The 19741-nt window shown below is 45.1% G+C and overlaps 1 protein-coding gene across 2 annotated transcripts in view; it reads left to right on the forward strand.

Annotated features, from left to right (window-relative positions):
* glrbb (glycine receptor, beta b) overlaps positions 1–19741 on the forward strand; it is a 246645-nt gene that overhangs the window by 41383 nt on the left and 185521 nt on the right. For both annotated transcript variants that reach the window (XM_070865245.1, XM_070865246.1), the window contains exon 3: positions 8022–8128. In XM_070865245.1, the coding sequence (XP_070721346.1) occupies positions 8022–8128 (107 nt within the window). The remainder of the gene's footprint in view (positions 1–8021; positions 8129–19741) is intronic.

The following is a 19741-nucleotide window of genomic DNA, read 5'->3' on the forward strand; positions in this document are numbered from 1 at the left end:
GAATTTTTATCAGAAATGTAAACTGTGTAACCTATCTAGTGCAATTTTGAGTGCATAAATTGCGCACAAAGTGGAAACTTTACTCTATTGAATTTGCATCCTTCACAATGAACTCCAATGCTTTTCCTATTTTTGATACGAAGTTGCTTTTCCTAGTAGCATACTTCTGACCTTATTTTTAATATTTTGGAATAAGAGTAGCTATTTTCCTGTAATGTAATACTATAAACCGAGAAATTCTGAAACAAAAATAGTTCAAGTTGAATGTAATTCTGGCGGGGGGTGGGGGCGGAAATTGAATTTGCCAGGCTTCCGCCCTTGTTCCCAACAAATTGTATTCAAAAGAGGGATGCTTGCCCCATTACAATGTGGGAGGATTATAGGGACACTCCGAGGCTACTCTGGGAAAGCCGTCAGAAGCACTCCTATGGGCCGAGTGGGATACACATCTGCTGAGTCGACCATAGGTTTGGCAGGCCAAAATTCCAACCTGTGGTTTTTCTATGGGCACAGAGCCCCATGGAATTTGAACCCTGGTCTATAAATCTGTAGCTAATGAACTGGAAAAGGTTTTAGGCTAAGCCACCACCTCCATCTAATCTCATTTCCTAAGTACTCATAGATATATTTCATTTTGTGCCTTTGACTCAAATATTCCATGGGTTAGACATCGACTATGATCAAGAGGGATGATGGAGCAACCGTTTACCGAATCAGTACTATTCACTAGAATGAATCTAAGAACAGTTAAGTAATGATTCCCGCGCCTAGTTTTCTTCCTCCACTGGGAGGAAACATTAATCTCTGCTCACTGATCCAATTATTTGTTAAAATAATTTGACATTAATTTTCTCTTTGCACTCATGGTCTTTGCAATTCCTAGTTATTAATATAACCCCATTTCATACATTTCCACCCATACTAATTTAGATCTCTCGTGATCCAAATCTAAAATGCCTCTCTTAATAACTTTAGAACCACTCTTACGAGCAATACTACAGCTCCCCCAGTATGTTTTTTTGACCTTTCTATAAAGTCTACTTCATTCAATTCAAAGTTGCTTAATTAAAATGATCTGATAATTCAATTTTGTTTGCACTAAATTCCCTTTGCGTTATTTATGTTGCTTAATAAAAATTATTGGATAATATAATTTTTTTTAATGCAAAAAATGACTGAATTATATGGAGTAGAATATGGCTGGGAATTTCTTCAGAGCTGCTCCTGCTCCACTGCTGTAACTTCGCTGGAAGTGTGGCAAAAACCCTATTGACTCATGTAGTGGCAGAGAGGGAGCAGCTCCAAGGAAATTCCTGACCTGTATATTTTTTGATGATTTTGTTTGGGCGGTGAATTTATACAATTTGTGGGGGCGGGCGAGGAGTTTCCTCAGGGCCCACAGTGAGATAGTTGCATAAATTTCACTCACTGGTCCAAACATACAGTGACCCAGGTCTGCTTTCCAGGGTAGGGGTTCAGTTAATATGCAAGATCAACTCCCAACAGTATCTTCACTCTGTATTGGGATTCCTCTGCTTGGGGGAGTGAACTTTTGCACTGCTGTAGCACAGCAATGTAAAGGGAGGAGCCACAAACTGCTGACAAAAGGGTTCCTACTGCAGAGGAACAGAATTAATCTGAAGCCCTGCTGCAATTAATCTTTGTGGGGAGGGTGGGGGGAATCAGTTGGGGAGCACAAGAGAGAAAAACCTGCTGGCCTCATCATTAGTGCTATCATTGAAGACCTTATAACAGCTCATCCATACAGGCATTGTTTTGGAGCAGTGGAGCCAAGGCAGCGAACAAGGAAAATCCATCTCCAGACAGACTCTTCTTCCCACCACCACTTACGTATAGTAGGGCGGGCAAGCTGTGACAGATGGAGGAAAATCTGAGGTAGCTTTTTGAAGAGGTGGTTCGGAAGCAGGTTTCCCCCATCCCATTTTGTTTCCTTTAATGTTCCGGAATCACCCATAAATGGGTGGAATCTTAGAGGAAAAACAACTCATCAAGAGGAGGAATGTGAGTGTCAGGTAATGGAATACTTATTCCAATTGCCCATCAGTAACAAAATCTTGTGCTCTCACATCACGAACACAAGCCAGAGAGGACATGTTGGACCTTCATCCTGGTATATCACACTCTATATTGTATCAATATGAATTTTTAACTTCTCACGAGCAATTCTTATGGCCCCTTTGAGATTGCCAATTTAGGGGCGCAACTGGTGCTGCACACTCCTGTTATGCACTAAGGGCGCAGAGTGCAGTCCCAACCTGCAATTTCCCATCCGTTAAAGATAATCGATAGATAATCACAAGCTGGGAGTACACAATTTTCTGATGTGTTCCGAATGAGCACTGGGAACGGCGCATCAGAATTTTCGCCCTAGTGTTATGCATGCTGAATTGTTGTCCATGTTATGCTGTAGACGCATTTTCATTAGAAACTAGGTTAAACTTTCCAATATCATTTCATGGAGGGTGCTTGTAGTTTTTAGAAAGTGGGGAATTTCTGCCTAAATTCAAATCTGGATTACAGGATAACTTATTGCATCATGTAGCCTATCCTCTGTACTTTATAAATGTAAAGGGCTTGAAGTTCATATAATCTCTGTCACTCTGTAGCGCCATGAAATGGTAATAAAATGTCGGCAGCCGCTCTTTCACCAGCTGGTGGCAGGTTAACCTGGCGTGCAAGCAGACTGACAGTGGCGATGTTTGCAGCTCTTAAAGGGACATGCACATCATTCAGGTAAGTTTTAATTTAAGGGTTTGGACTGAGTTTTTTTGATATTGAATGCAATTGGTGGCTTGCTTCAATAGATGTGAAAACTTTTTAAAAGTTTGTAGGGAGTGCTGTTGGACACTTGCAAGGGCTTGGATGGTAAATGAAGGCCTTTGAGAAGACAGAACATGCTGCGAATACTCAGCAGGTCATACAACATCCTTGGAGAGAAAAACAGAGTTCACGCCTCAGGTTATTTCCAGCATTTTATGCTGTAATTTCACATTTACAGCACCGACTTGTAGAGAAAGAAAGACTTGCATTTATATGGTGCCTTTTTGACCACCAGATGTCTCAAAGTGTTTTACAGCCAGTGAAGTACTTTTGGAGTGTAGTCACTGTTGTAATGTGGGAAACGTGGCAGCCAATTTGCGCTCAGCAAACTCCAACAAACAGCAATGTGATAATGACCAGATAATCTGTTTTTGTTATGTTGATTGAGGGATAAATATTGGCCAGGACATTGGGGATAACTCCCGACTCCTCTTCGAAATATTGCCATGGGAGCTTTTACGTCCACCTGAGAGCAGATAGGGCCATGGTTTAACATCTCGTCCGAAAGACGGCACCTTCAACAGTGCAGAACTCCCTCAGCACTGCACTGGAGTGTCAGCCTAAATTTTTCTGCTCAAATTCTTGGAGTGGGACTTGAACGCATAACCTTCTGACTCAGAGGTGAGTGTGCTACCCACTGAGCCACAGCTGACACTTGAGGGAAAAGGACGACACAGAAGAGGAGGAAACAGATGAGGAGTAATCAGACGGAAGGATGCAACCCAGACAGCCCCTTTGTGGTTGAGATATCCAGGACGGAATCATCTGCCTGCGGTCCCACTGGCTTGGCAGACTCCATTTCTTGGGTGTGTGAAATGAGGAAGGCATAAAGGTGGAATTGTGCTGGCAGGATGATGGGAAAGCAAGAGGTTCATGTCAGGAGGCTAACGTACAAGGATACCTGCATATTGTATCCTTTCAACCCCGCCACTGGCCAAGGGCTCAGCCATGCCCCTGCCAAGAAATGGCCTGCATGTATCCTCAAATGGCATGAGGTGAGGCTAGGAATGGGAGATGTGCCTCATCATTGGTGCAGATTGTTGGTAGGTGAGTGATTAGGGGTTGTGCTTTGAACAGTGTGTGAGGTTAGTGATGCAGTTGGTAGTAGATAGCTTTTGAAGATGCATTCACTGACCTTGACCAGTGGTCTGAGGTCATGAAGCTTCTTTGAGCACTGAGTGGTGGGGGCGACACTGCTGGCAGTTATGACCTTAGTGATGTACTCTCACATCTTTTTTCCTGGATGGTCTCCTCGTCTCTGTGCTCTTGCAGTGTTAGCATCCTGCACAACGCTGGAGTGCTTCGTGTGAGACCCTCGGTGCAACCTCTCTGACTTGCTGAGTCATTTGTGTTGTGCAGAGGCAGTTTTCCCATTTGTTGAGATTAGAAAGGTAATTCAACTTTGACAGCTGACTTCACATTTGGAACTGTTTTGAAATATTGAATATTTCTTAAAAGGCAGAAAGGGATGAAAAATGTATTGAGTCATTGCATTTTATTTTGATTTGCTTCAGTGTGCATGGCCCCTTTAATTCTTACACCTCTTCATTACCTGCCATTCACTGCGAGTTCCACAGTTTCGCTCACAGAGGCTATGGGATGCTGCAGTGCCGGAACTGGACAGGAACTTTGTTCCTGATCCCTTGCATGGAAGGTGAGCGCTGCGTCACCTATCTCCATGACCCCCAGACCAATTTCACTCGGTTAGCATTGCGGCCGTTAACTGCAGTTTCCTCCTTTAAAGTCAGGCAATATGAAACGTTTCACGTAAATTTATTCTAGGCCTCTATTAGGCCTTAGTATTTTTGATTACTGCAGGAACTGAAGGGCCATATAAACTTCTGAATATGTACTTTTTATGTTTAAGCACTGTTTAAGCAAGAAGCTTCACCTTTGCAACCCTGAAAAGATGTTCATTTAACCTGTTAATTTATATTATTTTCCATTTTCTACTTACATTCTCTGCCAGAAAAAGTGTGAAAAGAAACTGAAATGGCTGGAAATACACAGTAGGTCCGTCAGCATCCGTAAAAAGAACGGAAGGAAAATCTGATGGTTTCTGTCACCAGTGTGTGATCCTTCCTGCAGATGTTCATTTCTGCGCTTCACCCAGGTGTTGCGAGAAGAAGGAGAAACAAAACCAGCTCAGACTCTTCAAATGTGACCCTTGCTTAGAATATACAGCTGCTCGTTTTTTTGAGGGATATTGTTAGTGAATCGCAGGAAAAATTTGGATGGATAGGAGAATATTTGCTTCAGCAATATAATGGTAACTAAGAGGATTAATCCCATCACAGGGTTACCACTGAATTTGATATCAGTGCTATTAAAATAAATACGTTAATTTTCAATTCATAAAAAAAGTTTTCTAGTCTTTTTGCAGTCTGACCTAACTGAGGAAACCTGAGAGAATCATATCGAACAGGAGGAGGCCATTCGGCCAATCGTTTTTATGCTGGCTCTTTGAAAGAGTTATCCAATTAGTCCCACACCCCTGCTTTTTTTCCCATTTCCCTGTAAATTTTCCTTTTCAAGTATTTATCCAATTCCCTTTTGAAAATTACTATTGAATCTGCTTCCACCACTCTTTCAGCTAGTGAATTTCAGATCATAATTTGCGTTTAAAAGAATTCTCATTTCCTCCTCGATTTTTTGCCAATTAACTTAAATCTGTGTCCTCTGATTAATGACCCTTCTGTCACTGGAAACAGTTTCTCCCTATGTATATCAAAACCCCATATTATTTTGAACACCTCTATCAAATCTCCCCTTAACCTTCTCTGCTCTAAGGAGAACAATCTCCGCTTCTCCAGTTCTCCACATCACTGAATTCACTCATCGCTGGTACCATTCCAGTAAATTACCTCTGCACCCTCTCCAGCCTTCACATCCTTCCTGAAGTGTGTGGTACCCAGATTTGGACAAAATAGTTGAGGTCTAACCAGTGATTTATACATGACTTCCTTGCTTATATGCCTCTATTTACAAAGCCAAGGATTCCATATGCTTTTTTAACTTAGTTCTCAACTTATCCACATGGTACCTTCAAAGATTTGTACGTAAACCTTAAAATGTAACCATTTAATTTATATTGCCTCATTTGACATACTACTGTGCAGATAGAATTGTGGGGAGGTGGGGAGGGAGTGGGTGCGCGTCTGAATGGCCAAGAAATTCTTAGAATTTTAAAATTGTGTGTCCTGCCAGGCAGTTGGCCAGATTGAGCGTGAGGAAAGCTGGTGATACAAGACAGCAGCTGGGGACCGCTGGATATGGTCCCCGGCAATCGAGAAGATCGTGGGTGGGTGAGGGATGGGTGGGGGCTTGGAATGCGGTGGTGAGGAGGAAAGGAGAGCAGGAGAGACTGTGGACCAGGGGCAAGATCCCAGGGGGAGATATCAGTCACGGCAGGGGTGGTGGGATTGGATCACTGGGAGAGATTGTGGGTGGGAGAGATTAGAGATCGTGAAGTGGGAGAGTTTACGGGCAGTTAAGAGATTGCGAAGAGGGGTGGTCGGAAGATCATGAGGCTGAGATCACAGGGGGTCGGAAGATCGCAAGGGAAGAGATTGCAGAGGAGGAGCGATCAGATCATGGGGAGGGAGGCAGATTCACGGGAGGTTTGCTTGAGGGGCTGGTGGGGTGGGGGGTGGGGGTGGAAGTAATCCTGCTCCTCTTTGCCCACTAGCATTGCTGGAATGGCACTTGCCTGCTGTATCTAGCAGTTCCTGCCTCCCTTTAGCTGCTGTGATTTCTGCTTCCTTGCTGGAGGTGTGAATTCCAAATCGCTGCCAAATCTGAGGCATGGAGCCTCATTTAAATATTATAATTACCAACCTGCCTCTCGAGCAGGTTCTTGGCTGACCCTGAACCCGCCCTGTTCAAACTGGAAGTAGGTGTGTTTGCGGCGGGTTGGGGTCGTGTTTCCCTTTTTTAACAATTTAGCCCCCGCTCCCTCCCAACACTATCCCGTCCATCCTAGAGGGGTCAAAATGTGAAGAGGAAGTGATGCCAAATGCAATATATTCATTCCCAATTACCAGGTGAGAGAAAATCCCAGTCGCAGCTGTACAATGACTTGCATTTATATAGCACCTTAATGTAGTAAAATGTCCCTCGCCGCTTCACCAGAGCGTTATCAATAACATTTGAGACCTAGTCACATAAGGAGATATTGGGACACATGGCCAAAAGCTTGGTCAAAGAGGAAGGTTTCAGAGAGTGTTTTAAAGGAGAAGAAAAGTAGAGAGGCGGAGAGGTTTAGAGAGGGAATTCCAGACATTTCAGGAAATAAGCAGCATATTGCATGGGTGGAGTGATTAAAATCGGGGATGTGTAAGAGGCCAGAATTGGAGGAGTGCAGAGATCTTGGAGGGTTTGTTGGGCTGGAGGAGGTTACAGAGATGGGGAGGAATGAGGGCATGATGGAGTTGGTGGCGGAGATGTAAGACAATGGCATCGGTCTTCCCAATATTTAGTTGGAGGAAATTTCTTATCCAATACCCTGTACTAGGTAAACGAAATTAGGAATTTGACATCATGTTATTGATCAAATGTTTTCAAAAAGACTCACTGGAGAGGGTACAGAGAAGATTTACAAGGATGATACCAGAAATGCTAGGGTATACATATCAGGAAAGGATGAACAGGCTGGGTCACTTTTCTCGAAAAAAGAAGGCTAAGGAGTGACCTAATAGAGATCTTTAAAATTATGAAAGGTTTTGATAGGGTGGATACAAAGAGAATGTTTTCACTTGTGGGGAAGAGCATAACTAGAGGCCATCAATATAAGAAATCCAGTCGGGAATTCAGAAGAAACTTCTTTACCCAAAGAATGGTGAGAATGTGGAACTCACTGCCACAGGGAGTGGTTGAAGCGAATAGTATAGATGCATTTAAGGGGAGGCTAGACAAGCATATGAGGGGGAAGGGAATAGAGGGTTATACTGATAGAGTTAGATGAAGAAAGACTGGAGGAGACTCGAGTGGAGCATAAACACGGGCATGGACTGGTTGGGCCGAATGGCCTGTTCTGTGCCGTATATCCTATGTAATCCTGTGTAAATTCATCAGTACAATGTTGGAATGGATGTTGACACAGGAGCATCTTAGAACAAACAAATTGATAATCAGATTGACCTGGAATTGAACATTCAAAATGTATTTATTTTTTGTTGCAGTGAACAGTCAGCTGAAGAACTTGGACGAGTACCTGCAAATTCCACCAGCAACATCCTCAATAGGTTACTTGTCTCATATGACCCAAGAATACGACCAAATTTCAAAGGTTTGTGGCACTTCACATGCAAGAATAATACCAGACTTTCTCTCTAAGGCTGTTATAACAAGGATTATATCTTACATAGGGTGTCTTAAGCCATAAGCATGCCATGAAGGGTCATTCCACAGTCCGATTGTTCCAATGGGAGTGCATTTTGGGAAATGCTAAATGTTTATTCCTATCATTTCATCCATTAAAATTAGTGGATGGAAGATCATAGGCTGCCTGCATGTGCTGCTCCATGCTGGGAACACTGCACCATGGGATCACAGTTTGATTATGTCAGATTTATAGTGAGGGATAGCTCTTTATAAGTTTCTGCATTGGAGCCAATGCTTGCTATTGTGAGGATCTTTATTATGAAAGCACGTAATTGACAGTACATTTATTTGCATTCTAAGTATGGCCATGAATAATTTGAGAAGTTGGCATCTGAGAAAACCTTACAATATGTAAATATCTTGCATGCCCTTGAGAAACTGAACACCAAATGGATGTCCATTTTGTTCTGTTGTTATTTCCATGAATGACACCTATCATATAAACCACATATGTTACAATCACAAGGTGCTCTGGCTAGTATCAACAGGAACATACATAACACCACAATTACAATAACATTATTTAGTGCCTATGCATCAACAGCAACAACAAATTGCATTTATATAGCACCTTTAGTGTAGTAAAACATCGCAAGGTGCTTCACAGGAGCGCTATCAAATACATTTTAACACCGAGCCACATAAGGAGATATTATGGCAGGGGACTGTTTGGTCAAAGAGGTAGGTTTTAAGGAATGTCTTAAAGAAGGTAGAGAAGTGGAGAGGTTTAGGGAGGGAATTTCAGTACTTAGGACTTCGGCAGCTGGAGGCACGGCTGTCAGTGGTGGATTATTTAAAATTGGGGATGCACAAGAGGCCAGAATTGGGGGAGCACAGATACCTCGGAGGGTTGTATGGCTGGAGGCGATTACAGAGATGGGGAGGGCGAGGACATGGAGGGATTTGAAAACAAGGATGAGAATTTTAAAATTGAGGCATTGTTTAACCGGGGACCAAAGTAGGTCAGCAACGACATGGGTGATAGACTTGGTGTGAGTTAGGATATGGGCAGCAGAGTTTTGGATGAGTTTAAGTTTATGGGAGGCCAGCCAGAAATGCATTGGACTAGTCAAGTTTAGAGGAAACAAAGGCATGGATGAGAGATTTAGCAGCAGATGAGCTAAGGCGGAGGTGGAAATTGGCAGCCTTAGTGATGGCACAGAAATCTGGTCGGACGCTCATCTCGGGGTCAAATACGACACCAAGGTTGCAAACAGTCTGGTTCAGTCTCAGACAGTTGCCACGGAGAGGGATGGAGTTGGTGGCTAGGGAACGGAGTTTGTGGCAGGGACCAAAGACAATGTCTGATTTTCCCAATATTTAGTTGGTGGAAATCTCTGCTCATCCAGTACTGAATGAGCAGAGATTTGTCTGACAATTTAAAGACAGTGGAGAGGCCGAGAGAGGTTGTGATAAGCTAGAGCTGGGTGTCGTCAATCTACATGTGGAACATGATGTCATGTTTTTGGATGATGTTGCTGAGGGGCCGCATGTAAATGAGAAATAAGAGGGGCCAATGATAGATCCTTGGGGGACACCAGAGATAATGGTGCGGGAGCAGGAAGCAAAGCCATTGCAGGTGATTCTCTGGCTACAAATGGATAGATAAGAATGGAATCCAGCAAATGCAGTCTCACTCAGCTGGATGACGGAGGAGAGGCGTTAGAGAAGGATGGTGTGGTCAAACATGTCAAAGGCTGCAGACAGGCCGAGAAAGGATAGTTTACCAAGGTCACAGTCACATTGGATGTCATTTGTGACTTTAAAAAGAGCCGTTTTGGAGTTCTGGGAAAGGTGGACATGGATTTGGGAGGCGGCAGCACGTTCAAGGACTTTGGAGAGGAAAAGAAGTTTGGGGATGGGGTGGAAGTTTGCAAGGACAGTGAGGTCAAGGGTTGGTTTTTTGAAGATGACGGCAGATTTGAAGGGGTGGGGACAGTTCCTGAGGAGAGAACTGTTTAAAAATATCAGCCAACATGGGGGCTAAGAAGGGAGGTTGGGTGGTCAGCAGTTTAGTGGGAATAGGGTCGGGGAAGTAGAAAGTGGGTCTCATGGAGCTCGGAGAGGCATGAGGGCAGATAGGAGAGAAACTAATGAAAGATGTGAGTTTAGGGCTAGAGCGGGGAGAACCTTGGGGGAAGTTTGGCCCATGGGTGAGGGGAAGGGAGTTAAATGGCAGAGGCAGTTGAATGGATGGTCTCCATCTTGGTGACAAATATTTGAGCTCCTCGCACTTGTTGGAGGTGAGAGTGGAGGTGGCAGCGGAGAGGGTTTTAAGAAGACTGTTTGAAGTAGAGAAACGAAGCTGGGTCATTGCATTCCGGGAGGACCCTGGAATAGTGAGCAGTTTTGGCAGTGGAGAGGAGATGGTGCTTTAAGTTGTCCAGCCAGATCTGGCAATGAAGGGCTAACTAGTTGTTCACCATAACCATTCAAATCTACGTCCCTTGGATGTAAGGGAGCGGAGATGAGAGAGTAATATTTTTAATGGAGACTAGGGCATCAAAGGTGGAGGTAAGGGTGCAGTTGAGCAGATCGATAGCTGCAAAAATGTTGTGGTGAATGGAGGGCCAAAGGCTAGACAGTTGGGAATTTGAAACGGCAGTTGTAAGTGAATTGAGAGAGTGTTTTTTCCAGGGAAGGACACAGAAGGAAATAGGGATGGGAAGGGGGATTTGGGTGGAGATCGACACAAGGAAGTGATCAGAAATGGCTTTATCTGTGATTGACACAATGGGAGTAATGAGACCACGTGAGATGGAAAGGTCAAGGGGGTGGCTGTGAAAATGGGTAGGGGAGTTTATATGGAAGGAGAGATTAGGGAAGATAGGAAGGCAGTGAACTCAGAGGAGAGAGGGCATAATGAGTTGAGATGGAGGTTGAAATCACCGAGGATGACGTCGCTTAGTGCAGAGGCTCAGGGATGAAAACCGTGAAGATATCTCAGTGAGAAATTTTGCGCTGTACTTGGATGGCAGAGAACGAAGAACTTAAATGAGAGTTGAGTGGGGTGGAACAAGGTGAGATGCTCAAAGGAGAAAGTGGTTCCGGAGGAGTAGGGGGACACACCAAGGTGTGATTTTGTGATAAAAGCCACACCACCACCACAGTGTTTGGGTGGGGCAAGTGGTGGAAGGTATAACCAGGTGGGGAGACTTCATTTAAGGGGAAGGTGTAAGCACCACTCAGCCAGGTTTCCATCAAGACCATGATGTCGATGCAATCATCCACAATAAAGTCATGGATGGCAAGGGCCTTGTTCACAAATGGACAGATGGTCTGGATGGAGATGCTTAGAGGGGGCAGTGATAGCTTATCCAGTGACAGAGTCCATAGGAGCATTTGGAGGGGTGAACGGAATAGGAAGGCGGTAGGAAAGATTTGCCCCTGGCAAATGAGCTGGGCAGGAAGGTCGGCGAGAGAGTAGGATGGTTGCTGCTCGTAAGGAGGCAGCAACGAGTGCCTCGATGGGCCCTTCGCAGGATCCCAAGAGAGGCACAGAGGGAAGCTGTAGGCTTATCTAAGAGGGAGTCAAGCCTGCAATGGTAGCAGGAGAGTAGGAAGGTTGAGCAGTGCTGAAGGGTTGGGGTTGGGATTTGGGAGGGCAAAGGCCTGAGGGGAGTGGAGGGGGGGGGTTGTAATGAAAGGAGGCGTTGTGACAGGAGAGAGAGGCCTAGGAGGGGTAAAGAAAAAAGGTGGGAGGTGGGTGAGAGGAGAGAAAAAAGTGGAAATAGAAGTGATGGGCTCAGTGCCGATGTCTGCTGAATTGAAGTTGTTGGGAGCAAACATTTTCAAGATTTTCACTTTCTGTAGAAGATTTCGGAGGTCCTACATTAAAATCATAGGGGCTGAATTTCTGCGGGGTTTCTCCCCATGTTTGCCGTAATATCAGCAAAAGAGCTGCAGAAACCATAGCAAAATGGCATTAAGCCTTTTTACACTATTTTTCTTGGGACTTTGCAGCTCTTCGGCTGAAGTTACAGCGGCCGAGCAGGAAGACGCCCATAATCACAGACATTCAAAATCTTTTTTTTTTACACCTGCTCTATACGTAATTTTATATCAAGCAGACAGTTTAATTTTGTTTGAGAATGGATATACCACATGAATATTGTCAAAATTACAAAATAATAAAAGTAATAGGGAAATCAGGTCAAAGACAAGTGCTTTATTTTGCACTGCATTCGAGTTTATTCAGAACTGTTCACTGGGAAATGAAAAGAGTTGAGGTTTGTTATTCTCGTAAGTGATAGGGCCAAAGAAGAAAAGAAAGAACATTCTCATAAATCAACAGATAGCAACAACTTGCATTTATATAATGCTCCAGACATGCAAAGATATATCTCGGAGTGCTTTACAATAAGGAGGAAAAGGATATAGTGAACACCGAGTATGGGAAATGGAGAGACTAGGGGCCCAAGTTTCCACATGATTTGCGCCTGATTTTTAGGAGCAACTGGTGGAGAACGGACTATCTTAGAAATCGCAATTCTCCACACTTTTTTTTCTGCAGTTCTCGTGAGGTAGAACAGTTCTACTTTAGAACAGAATTTTTTCTTCAAAAGGGGGCGTGTCCGGCCACTGACGCCTGATTTGAAAGTTTCCACAGTGAAAATGTACTCCAAACTAAAGTAGAATGGAGCAAGTGAAGATTTTTGTAGAACTGAAAAAACCTGTTCTACACATTAAAAAATCAGGCGCAGGTTACAAATTAGGCGTCCAGAACGAGGGGGGGGGGGGGAGGGAACTCATTAAATTCGACAATAAATCCTTATTTATACTTCTACAAATATTAGACAAATAAATCCAACCTGAATAAACATTTATAAGCAAAGAAAAGATTAAATAAACCATCTTCATACCTGTGTGAAAGTGCTTCAGCCATCGTGAGAAGGAAACCGCCGTTTGTTGCCGCGCAGAGGAGGGGAGGGAGGGGAAGGAGACAGCGGCTTGTTGCCGCGCAGAGGAGGGGAGGGAGGGGAAGGACACAGCGGCTTGTTGCCGCGCAGAGGAGGGGAGGGAGGGGAAGGAGACAGCGGCTTGTTGCCGCGCAGAGGAGGGGAGGGAGGGGAAGGACACAGCGGCTTGTTGCCGCGCAGAGGAGGGGAGGGAGGGGAAGGAGACAGCGGCTTGTTGCCGTGGAGGGAGGGGAGGGAGGGGAAGGAGACCGCGGCTTGTTGCCGCGCAGAGGAGGGGAGGGAGGGGAAGGAGACAGCGGCTTGTTGCCGCGCAGAGGAGGGGAGGGAGGGGAAGGAGACAGCGGCTTGTTGCCGCGCAGAGGAGGGGAGGGAGGGGAAGGAGACAGCGGCTTGTTGCCGCGCAGAGGAGGGGAGGGAGGGGAAGGAGACAGCGGCTTGTTGCCGCGCAGAGGAGGGGAGGGAGGGGAAGGAGACAGCGGCTTGTTGCCGTGGAGGGAGGGGAGGGAGGGGAAGGAGACAGCGGCTTGTTGCCGTGAGAGAGGGGAGGGAGGGGAAGGAGACAGCGGCTTGTTGCCGTGGAGAGAGGGGAGGGAGGGGAAGGAGACAGCGGCTTGTTGACGTGGAGGGAGAGGAGAGAGGGGAAGGAGACAGCCGTTTGTTGCCGCGGAGGGGAGGGAGGGGAGGGAGGGGAAGGAGACAGTGAGAAGGGAAGCCTCAGTGCTGATGTGCTGATGGCAATGTGATTTTATTAAAAAATGTTCAAAAATTAAACAGCTGCAAAGAACTACAAAAATGGCCGAGTGCCAATGTTTTTTTCACACTGAGCATGCGCGAACGCTCCAACGCGCACGCGCAGCGTTGCCGGCAGGAAAAAAACTAATTTAAATAGTACCCGCCCCCTCCCACTTACAAAATCGGCGCGAGTGTAGGCTCCGTCCCCCTGGGCACCGCGCCAAACAGACAAGGAGCTGCAAAGCGCTCGAGAATAGTGCGTTTTTTTTCTGGTGCCGTTTTAGGCGCGAAAAACGGGCGCCCAGCTCGGAGGGGCTCCCGTTTTTTATCCTGTGGAAACTTGGGCCCTAGGATAGGGAACTGAAGTCAAAGAGGAGCAGTTTAAGGCAATCTTGAAAGCAAGGAGGGTGATGGCAAGACAGAGAACTGGGTTGTGAGTTCTAGAGGACAGAATCATATTGGCTGAATGAATGTTACAAGATCTGAGATTCCTGGAGAGATGTAAGGCAGGAGGAAATCACTAAGGGGAAAGATATGGAGAGAAATTCATGCATTTTACCGCCACTTCGGAGCATCATAAAATGGCGGACGCTGGTGGTGGGTCTTGCCGCCGCCAGATTTCTCTCTCCCTTTGCGCTGCTGGTAACTGGCAGATTCCTGGAAAAAAATGGCAACTGACTAACGTCACCAACGCGAACTTCGACCCTTCGCGTTTAATTCAGCTGACAATGGCGATGTCTGCAGGTCTCAAAGGGACAAATACATCATTCAGGTAAGTTTTAATTTAAGGGTTTGGACTGTGTTTTATTTTATTGAAGTGGTGGCTTGCTCCAATAGATGTGAAAAGTGTTTTAAGTGTGTAGGGAGTGCTGCTGGACACTTGCCAGGGCTCGGATGGTAAATGAATACCTTTGAGAAGACAGAACATGCAGCAAATACTCAGCAAGTTACGAAACATCCGTGGAGAGAAAAACAGAGTTCATGTCTCGGGTCAACTGAGTATTTCCAGCATTTTATGCTGTTGTTTCGCATTCACAGCATTCGCTTACAGTAGGAAGAGGAAGACGCAGAAGAGGAGGGTTAAGAGGAGGAGTCAGACGGAAGTGTGCATTCAGTCAGCTTTTTGGCCAGGATATCTGGAATTGAATCATCTGCCTGTGATCCCACTGGCTGGGTAGACTGCCTCTTGTTGAATCACTTGGCTGGGCAGGCTGCATTTCTTGGTTGTGTGAAATGAGGAAGGCACAAGGGTGGAGTTGTGCTTACGGGATTGCAGGAAAGCAAGAGGTGCATACTTGTATCCTTTCATCCCCGCCACTGGCCATGCACCCTGCCAAGAATGGCCTGCACCGTCTCCTCCAAGGGGATGAGGTGAGGCTTGGAATGAGAAATGTGCCTCGTCATTGGTGCAGATTGTTGGTAGGTGAGTGGGAGTTGTGGATTGTACATTGAGGCTAGTGGTGTAATTGGTAGGAGATGGCTTTTGAAGATGCATTCACTGACCTTGACCAGTGGTCTGAGGTAATGAAGGTTAATTGGGCACTGGAGCCAGGTGGTGGGAGTGACCTGCTGGCAGTGATAGCCTTATTCATGTACCACATTGTTCTTTCTGGAGGACTTCCTAGCCCCTGTGGGTAGAGGACTGCTCTTGCAATGTTGACATCCTACAAAATGCTGGAATGCTGCATGTGAGACCCTCAGTGTCCCTTACCTGGGTTGCTGAACATTTGTGTTAGCGCTGAGGCAGTTTTCCCATTTGTTGAGGTTAGGCAGGTAATTCAGCTTTGACAGCTAAATATTCCCTTTTGGAACAACTTTTAAATATTGAATATTTCTTAAAAGGCAGAAAGGATTGAAAAATGTATTGATTCACCGAATTTTATTTTGTATTGCGTCCCTGTGCATAGTCCCATTAATTTTTAGATCTCTTCATTGCCCACAATTCCCTGCGAGCTCCACAGAGGCTGTGGGAAGCTGCAACATCGGACCTGGACAGAATCTTTGTTCCAGATCCCTCCAGCAATGCCACCAGGACGGCATTACATGGTAGGTGATTGCTGCACCACCTATCTCCAAACCAATTTCACTCGGTTAGCATTGCGGCCATTTCCAGTGGCTGTTGACTGCATTTGTCGGTGACACTGGCAACTTTGCTGGCGAACATGAATTTTTCCACCATTGAAAATAAGGATGAGAGTTTAGAAATCAACTCACTAAGGTACAGGAAGCCGGTTGACCTTCGAGATGAGACGAGGGGTATGTGGAGATTTGATGGCAGTGTGGGACTTACTGCAGGTGAGGAGGCTGGCTGCGGCATTTTGGATGAATTGAAGCTTGTTGATAGATGATGCAGGGAGGCCAGTTTTGAGATACTGAATGGAATGGCCTAGGGTTTTGGCAACAGAAGAGGAGAATACACAAAAAGCAGTAATAAGAGGGAGACTTTTGTGGGACCAGCATAAGACACCATAGATCAGACACCATAGTTTAGAGATAATTGTGAATCTGATCAATCAGGACTTCAAAAACATGCATGTAGCATCAGATGCTTCCGTAAACAGAGAGTGTTATTGCAAGGGATTAATGAGCTTTGCACTGTATTCATACACTCCATTCCAGAAAACTAGCAAAAGCTAACCAACAGCTCCAAAAAAAAAAGCTGGCACAATTTCAGAAAAATTGAAAAGCTGGAAAACAGCTATGACATATAATTAAATTAAAAATGCAGTGCAGCACAAGTTCATCATAATTTAAACTGCAGGTACTACAGGTAGAACGTCCAAAATCCTTAGTACTAAAAACCGGAATTGTCCGAAAAGCGGATATTGTGCAGAATGCAAGAGTCGTTGTCCGAAATTTGAAAATATTTCCCGAAAACCGGACTTTTAAGCTGTACATACCTTTTTCAAACATAATCCAAAAAAATGCCCGTCCCAGCCTGGCCTTGAGGTTGCTGGATTCGGGCCGTCAGATTTAATGCTCTGAAATCCGGAAATACACGCAAGTTGGCTCAAGGGTTTCCGGATTCGGGACGTCGGATTGTCTCCGAAATCCGGAAATACCCGAAAATCATCCACGAAGTTGCCAGATTCGGGTTGTCGGATTTTCTTCTCCGAAATGCCCGAAAGCCGGAATGGCCTCGGTCCCGAGGTTTCCGGTTTCGGGACGTTGTACCTGTATTAAGGAAAATGATGGTACTTATTGCTGGCACTCATCCTGTTGCATTCAATTCAATCTGACACCCTTCCACCCTTTGATCATGCTAACACTCTTTCCCACACTCATTTCATGCTGGCACCCTTCTCCCCATCTCCCAGCTCATACCTGCTACTACTCTGGAAAGGTAGGAATCTATAAACTCATACAGCTATTGTGAGAATTCTCGGTCACAGTGTGCAGCAGAGCTGTATTCCCATCGGCAGCAGGAACATCAGGTAGGAGCCAGAAGCATTGGTGTGGGACGGGGCTGAAAGTGATGGTAGTGCAACGGAGTAAGATCAGTGCTCACCTTCATCTACAAATGCAGATAAGCGGATTCTAATTTCAAAACATTCATTCTTTATGCAAAATGTGGAGGTTTGGGATATATGTAAATTCAACATTGATTGTAGAAACTACAGATTGCAGAACTCATATCCTCTTAAATATTTGTGTTTGTGAGACCATTAATATATTGTTTGAATGTAATAATCTATCTGATCGGCCAGGAAATAAAGCATTAATGTATGTTAGAAGCTAATATTCCTACAACCAGTTTAGCAACTCATATGTGGAATTGCAAGCATTCTTATAGTGCCACCATTGATTAATGTATGCTGATAACTATTTGCCTAATATTTCAAATTAAAATTCCACCTTGCATTTCATTAGGCTAGATTGAAAATTGATCAAGTTACTCAGTAGCTAAGCCTCGTGCCTTAGTCAGCTCTCTGTCCCCTGCTCGACTATAAAACACATCTGACTACTCACTGTAATTTAGTAAAAGTGCTATTAAAACCCAAGATAAAAGAGGCGGTGAAATTCTAGAAGATAAATTAGTTGAAATATCAAATGAATACATTCTAAAATATTCATCAGGATAATGCTGTCTATCCAATTTCAATAATATACCCACATTGAAGTTGGCAGGGAAGAGATATTGATAAGTTAGGAGGAGTTGAGATGAATAGATCCTAAGGCCAGATGGCACATATCCCAGGATGCTAAAGGATTCCTGGGAATTACTATTTTGTGCACTAAATGAAAATTTGAGTTGCTGCAGTTGAATGAGACCAAAAGATGACAAGAGGTACTTGGGGGGAATTGTCATGTATCGCGTAAATCATGGGCAGGGCAAGCACTTTGCCTGCCTGAAGGAATTGATGTGGGGCCCATGCCAATTTTGGGCCTGTGCACTAATTTAAATGGAATCAATTTGCTGCCAGTGCTAATCACGCTTGCCGTGATTGGAAGGATGGGAAATCCAGCAGGGTAGCCGCTAATTGAGGGCAGTCAGAATCCCGTTAAGAGTTCAGAATGTTCTGCAGCTACTACAAGTACTCTGGAAATTGTCTCAAGTATCAAAAAAACTAATGGAGTACAAGAAAAAATTCTCCCCAAACTTTCCAATGTTTTACCTGAGAGCAGCTGAGGATCCCTTTCAATATCACTTGAAATGGCTGCTTCCTGACTTTGTACTGTCTATGGCTTGTAGGTGGGATCAGGAACTGATGGTGGCAACACAGGCAGCGACAAGAATAGCATTGAAGGTCCTGACTGCGTCATCTGACCCTGATTAACATTTGGGCTCAAATTTTTTTTATTTGGGTGGGTCAGGTGCGGGCAGTCGGTATGATGGGTCACAACCCCCTTCTTGCTTCCATCCCGCTGCAGAAATCGACTTTTCATTATTAAGTCAGCCCTGCCCTATTAAATGGAGCGGGTCTGATGATTTCATCAATGATGGCGTTTTCAGCCAGGATATTTAAAGGAGCCATGTCCACATTGCATTTGAAGGAGTGTTGGAAGATCAGGCCCTCAAATCTGGCACCAAACTTATGGTCTACAGGGCTGTAGTGATACCCGCCCTCCTATATGGCTGGAAGACATGGACCATGTACAGTAGACACCTCAAATCGTTAGAGAAATACAACCAGCGATGCCTCTGCAAGATCTTGCAAAACCCCTGGGAGAACAGACGCATCAACATCAGTGTTCTCGATCAGGCCAACATCCTCAGCATTGAAGCACTGACCACACTCGACCAGCTCCATTGGACGGGCCACATTGTTCGCATGCCTGACATGAGAAATCCCAAAGCAAGCGCTCTACTCGGGACTCCTACACGTCAAGCGAGCCCCAGGTAGGCAGAGGAAATATTTCAAGGACACCCTCAAAGCCTTCTTGATAATGTGCAACATCCTCACCGACACCTGGGAGTCCCTGGCCAAAGACCGCCCTAAGTGGAGGAAGAGCATCCGGGAGAGCGCTGAGCACCTCAAGTCTTGTCACCGAGAGCATGTAGAAAACAAGCACAGGCAGCAGAAGGAGCGTTTCTTCCAACGATTGTCTGTCCCACCTGCGACAAGAGACTGTAATTCCCGTATTGGACTGTTCAGTCACCTGAGAACTCACTTTTGGAGTGGAAGCAAGTCTTCTATGATTTCGAGGGACTGCCTATGATGATGATAGCATTTGAATGTTCATCTATGAATGTGCAGTCACTGCACTGGAGGCTTTGATTGCTCCAAACAGTTGGAGACATAACTGCACGGAGGCAGAGGGCTGCACCCAGGTTCTCCAATGACGCCCTTCTACCTGTCCTCCCCATGCCATGGGATCATGTTGGAGGGAGTTCCTACGTTACCCCAGGAATACCACGTTTGTGC

The sequence above is a fragment of the Pristiophorus japonicus genome, chromosome 2 (assembly GCF_044704955.1).
Source record: "Pristiophorus japonicus isolate sPriJap1 chromosome 2, sPriJap1.hap1, whole genome shotgun sequence".
Classification (NCBI taxonomy): Eukaryota; Metazoa; Chordata; class Chondrichthyes; family Pristiophoridae; genus Pristiophorus; species Pristiophorus japonicus.